This window comes from Lolium rigidum, chromosome 4 (assembly GCF_022539505.1).
Source record: "Lolium rigidum isolate FL_2022 chromosome 4, APGP_CSIRO_Lrig_0.1, whole genome shotgun sequence".
In the NCBI taxonomy this organism is placed as follows: Eukaryota; Viridiplantae; Streptophyta; class Magnoliopsida; order Poales; family Poaceae; genus Lolium; species Lolium rigidum.
In genome coordinates, this window is record NC_061511.1 from 7,744,107 (window position 1) to 7,749,640 (window position 5,534).

The 5,534-nt window shown below is 45.6% G+C and overlaps 1 protein-coding gene across 1 annotated transcript; it reads right to left on the minus strand.

Annotated features, from left to right (window-relative positions):
- Window positions 1-3,143: 3,143 nt before the first annotated feature.
- On the minus strand, window positions 3,144-3,701 carry LOC124650113 (small polypeptide DEVIL 8-like). Its single transcript, XM_047189673.1, has one exon. The coding sequence runs from the start codon at window positions 3,605-3,607 to the stop codon at window positions 3,347-3,349; it is 261 nt and encodes an 86-aa protein (XP_047045629.1). The 5' UTR covers window positions 3,608-3,701; the 3' UTR covers window positions 3,144-3,346.
- Between the last annotated feature and the right edge of the window lie 1,833 nt (window positions 3,702-5,534).

Genomic DNA, 5,534 nt, shown 5'->3' on the forward strand with positions numbered 1-5,534 from the left:
TCCGTGTCTAGCTCCAACACACGAATTCCACACTCCGGCGGACTGCAGCGGTGATGAACTCAAAGGCTGGGAGCGGCCGCACCACCACACAGTACAGCAAGTACAGCAACGACCGCACTCTTCAGACTCCGGCGACGCAGCACCTTGTCGGCGGCCAATTTGCCCAGCGGCACAACACCCTTCCAGCTCCACCCCAATCCAATTCCTTCTCAGAGGCCTCGAATCAGCTCAAGATCGTAGAGGAACCGCGCTGGATTTATCCTGCTCTGATACCATGCTGAAATTCATGGAAAGATCTGATTTGGGGAATATTTTCCATACATTCTAACAGAGTACAGAGTAAGGGGAGAAGGAATCAAATATCTACACGAACACACACATCTCTGGAGTATTCTTCCTATCTCTACACTGTTCGGTTACTTTTCTAGTACAGTCCCTATAACTATAAATATTACAACTAACTCCAACAAAGAGAGACACATTCCCTTCCGCTTCATCGTCCCCATTCTCACGGCCTACATCTGGTCGAGACGCTGCGATGTCAGCTTCGTCAAGCCCCGATGAAATGGGGCACCTGTTGCTACCTCCAGAAGACGAACCGATGCTCGTCGCTGCAATACTCGTTACCAACTGCAAACCAGGTCGTGTTCTCGAAGAAGACCACCAAAATGCCGACGTCATCAGGAAAGCTCTGAATCCGGTGAGATCGCGGAGACCGAAAGCGAAGACCAGGCTCCACATCAGGTGCCTGAGTATGGTACCATAGATCCAGACGATCTCATGCGGTCCATCGATGATTCGCTTTTTCCTAGTGAGTTCCTCCCATTATTTGTTTCTTTTGCTGGCTGGTGTACCCGCTCTTTCTAATCGTGAAGTTTCAGGTCTTTTCGAGAAATCATGCGGATGGTGTTCGTATCATGCATACCTCTAGAAGTTTTACCAACTTAATTGTGTACCTTGCGATGATTTGAATGCCTACGAGCTGGTAATTCTCTATTCTGACTAGACATTTTGCTTTATAGCTAATTCGTAATACCCAACATTTATCATCAGAAATTCTTATTTCGCACCAATTGCGAACTAAACCGTGGATTTTTTCTTTCGAAGTGTCTCAAGAAGGAATTTGAATTGTGCATTCAGCGGCTGACCAAGAAGATAAGTGTCCCCCAAAATGAGATCAAACTGAGTAACGATATCCAGAGTCGTGCCTTTCAACTTTTCTTATCTAAGAGTGTTCAAAATGTCACTGCTACTAATGCTGCCAAATTAAGCATTCTACACAAGTTAACAAGCCAAACGAATTACAACAATATACCAAGTATTTGCAGTTTAATAAATATAAAATATATAAATTTATTTGCATTATATTTTCTCCATTTTGTTTTTTGCAAAACAAGTTTATTGCAAAGGGGGACTGAGCTGATCACCGAGAGACTTAGTCGTTGCTACTAGAAAGAAAACAACAATGTTTTATCCAAGGGTAATTCTATTATTTACTTTACACATTGTTTAATGCGATAATATGTTGCTTGCAAATTAATACTGAAAAAGGTTCGGACGATAATCGGAAGGTGGATTATTAGTTATAGACGCACTTGGATTACGGTCTATGTATTATGTTGTAATGCCCAAACGAATCTTATAGTAATCATCTTGTCATGTATGGTCGATATTCTGTCAATTGTCCAGCTGTAATTTGTTAACCCAACATGTTATTTATTTTTATGGAGAGACACCTCTAGTGAACTTGGACCCTGGTCCTTTCCTTACACTGATAAATTCATCCACTGCAATCCTGCTCTGTTTACTTACTGCAAAGCTCTGGTCTTTTTTTTTGGGAGCAACCGGCAGTAGCTCTGGTCTTTTTAATTACTGCAAATATCTCTTTTCACTCGATACGTCTAATCCTTTATGTTCAATAAACCGGTGAGATTGACAACCTCACTGTAAGTTGGGGCAAAGTATTTTGGTTGTGTTGTGTGCAGGTTCCACGTTGTTGCTGACGCCGGTAGTGCGCCCTGCCACGAGTCAGCTAGCAACACCTTCAGAAGTCACGCCTTTCTCCTACTGGTCGATTAAACCTTGGTTCCTTACTGAAAGAAAATTTGCTGCTGTGCTCATCACACCTTCCTCTTGGGGTTTCCCAACCGCTTCCACAACAACCACCACCAAGATTGTCTGGCACCGTCCCCGGAGCACCATCAGAAGGTTCCGTCCAAAATCATAGTTTTCTTATGGAGGCTAGCTCGGCAACGTTGCCGACGGCCGACGTGCTCCACCATAGACACATGGCGACGCAGCGATCGTGTTCGATATGCGGGAACCTGACTCATGGAAGCACTCGTTGATAGAATGTACCATGGCGAGGTGTGTATGGGCTTTGGCTCCAGGTGACATTACTGACCTGATCGTAAATATCAAAGAACCTCACGCCAAGGGATGGATAGTGTTGGTTCTAAATGCAATACCGCATGAGAAGAGTACCAGAGTGGTGGTGACGCTCTAAGCGTTGTGGCATGCGAAGCGAAAGACAGTCCATGAGGGGATCCTCTAGAGCCCCCTCTCTACTCATAGTTTCATCGATCCTGGCAGATATTGCTTTAGCAAAACCTAGACAAGTACCTTGTTCTATTTCACAAACTACAGCAGGTCAGAAGTGGATCGCGCCGCCAGTGGGCCTTTTCAAGATCAATGTTGATGCTGCGACTTCAAAGAACTCGGCCACTAGTTCAATTGCAGCAGTTGTACGGCGAGAAGACGGAGGTTTTGTCAGAGCTTCCTCGGTTGTTTTGAAAGGCATCACTGATCCCGAGACACTACAAGCTATAGCATGTAGGGAAGGTTTTGCAGTGGCAGCGGATCTTCTCGTGCAGCGCTTCAGATTGGCAAGTGACTGCAGCAATGTTGTACGTACGTAACATCCAGGGAGAAGGCATGGGGATATATCGTGAAGGAAATAAAGGTCAGCAAGTTCAGATTGTGTATGAAGGGAGAGGGGCGAACATCGATGAACATGGCGCGGAGCTCTATTTTACTTGATCTAGGTAAGCATGTGTGGTTTCAAAATCCACCTGATGGTGTGTGTATGAACTATAATACTTGATAATAAAGATGTGGATGATGCTCAAAAAAAAATCCTACCAACCATCACATGGCATTGCATTTCTCATTTACTTATACATCACCAGATTACAAAAAGCTCATCTCATGATATAGTTGCCAACAAACCGGCATGGAGTATTATACACCAAACCACTCTACCGTTCCTCTATACGAACAGGACCCACCTACAGGCCCGGCCCTGACCCAGCCCGAGCAGAGAACCATCGGGCCTTCGTCTCAGAGCTCAGTCGGACATGTCGTCGTGGTCGTTCCAGCACAGCAGCATCGAGACGCACCGCCGTAGGATGTACAGCCTCGTCCGCTGCTGCTTCAGCACCGCGTGGCACCGGCGCCGGAGCCCGCTGACGCCGCCGCCAGCCGCGTGCTTCCTCCGCCGCGGCAGCTGCGGCCGTGACTGTGCGCCACCGTCCTCAGCGTCTGCCGGAGTTGACAGGTGATGGTACGCCGAGCAGACGGACTCCGACGCTGAAGCCGCTAGCTCCATGGATGCGATTACGAAGGAGAAGAATAGAAGACGAGAGAGAGACTTGTGGCGGGAAGATAACAGCTGTAGCAGGAGAGCAATGGATGCTGATGAAGAAAACAGATAGCGTGGTGTGGCGAACCTGAAGGGGCGCCCGTGTTTTATAGGGCCCGGCCCGGTCTACGCAACAGGGCCCACATGACCAAGACGGCTCGTTATTGAAAGCCGACATTGGCGCTGGAATGACTGTTCTGCCCCTCGTACGTATCACTTTCTTTAATCCGCCCACTCCTAATCAGTGGATTGAGAACACTAGACGGTTTTGTTTCTTCTTGTTGGTGTCCCTAACATAGTGGTGGTTCATATTTTCTTTCTCCTGATCAATAATCTATTGGATGCTTCCGTCATTTGGAATTTGGCATTTCGATTACATTACTCTCCATGATTTGTAGACGCTTGTCTGCGCTCTGCACTGCTATGTTATAGTACACATGGTTATTGGTTAGTGCGCTAGCTAATGGTGACGTTCGGCTAGCTCAAGTACGTGGATAGAGTAGAAAAAAGGGGTTCCTGACTCGGATCTGATGCAAGGTCTTGCATATTAAAATGAAATGTGGTTACATCACCAGTCACCACTTAAGTTGGACGTGATGCGGTTGCTGCGTACAGCCTAGACTAGACGTGATTATTAGAATGGATAGAGACAAAGAGGATTTTGGACACACAGGGCGCTTTGTCCCTCAATTATTTGTGACGTGAACTTGGTCTTAATAAAAATTAGGCATGGGATTATTTCCATGGGTTCATAGTAGAAACCTTTTTGGTGTTCTCAGTTGAAAGTTGACTTCCCACAAGTTGAAAGAGGGCACCGGTGTAAAGTACAATTGATTTAATTTGTAGTTAAAAGTTGGATTAACTTAGCAAGAATTCGTGATTAAAAAGTGATTGGCGATGGGGAGGATCCCATGGCGTTTTATTAAGTATAATTCTGCAATATCACAAAAATTGCGAGCAAGAAGACCCGAATTCAGGTGGGTGGGAAGTCATGAATCCCTCCCAACCGCTATGCCAAATTTATGGCATCACCAAAGTTTCTGATTAGCAAGTAGAAATTTGAATGTTTTCGACATACAATTAGAAACAACCAAGGTAGAAATTATCATCTACCACCAGCATAGTGGTTATTCATTACGATGAAGAGCACCGATCCAATTTATAGACCACCACTTGAAGGATGGTTAATTAAGAGAAAACCATGCAAAAAACACGACAATATTCTTGTATCCCAACTAAACTAGGTTGGAGTGCACCATACGATATGACGTTGTATTCTCGATGAGTACGCCATAAGGGGTACCTCAAAGCAGAGAGAACGAGGTGTAAGGCGTGAACCATAAGGATGGGGTGACACAAGTGACCTAGGTTGAGATCTCACAATGACACTTAGATCCTACTCCTGTTATAAATCACCATATGGGCAACAAGTGTGCGGTTACAATGGTGATTGTGTTATGCATGCTCAAGAGCTCCCATAGCACGGCTAATAAAGACGTTCGGGCCTGGGGTTATAGGGGAGAGTCTAGGTCGTATTATACACAAAGTCCTAAACTAGCATGGCAGCATCTAATATCTTGTACAACACCAATCCGTCTAGCCTTAGTCGGTAAGATTTCGTCTTGCGTGGTCTAGCTAGACCTCTATTGACCCATTAGCAACTAGGCAACCCGGACATACCATATGTCGTCCACCTCTACGAATCAGTCGGGCTTGTTGCCAGAATGAGGCACCGTCATGGCACACCTATTTTGCATACACAACATGAGCATATCGGTAAGGAGCACTAAGACTGCCACCTGTGCTAGAGAGAGAAGCCAAAACCAAAGGAAAGCATGTATGGGCATGTTTGGATCACATGAATTTTGGAGGATTCCAATCCATATCAAGGCTT

What these genes read in the sequence shown, in the direction of transcription:
- LOC124650113 (XM_047189673.1), bottom strand. Translation starts at nt 3,607, where the DNA reads ATGGAGCTAGCGGCTTCAGCGTCGGAGTCCGTCTGCTCGGCGTACCAT.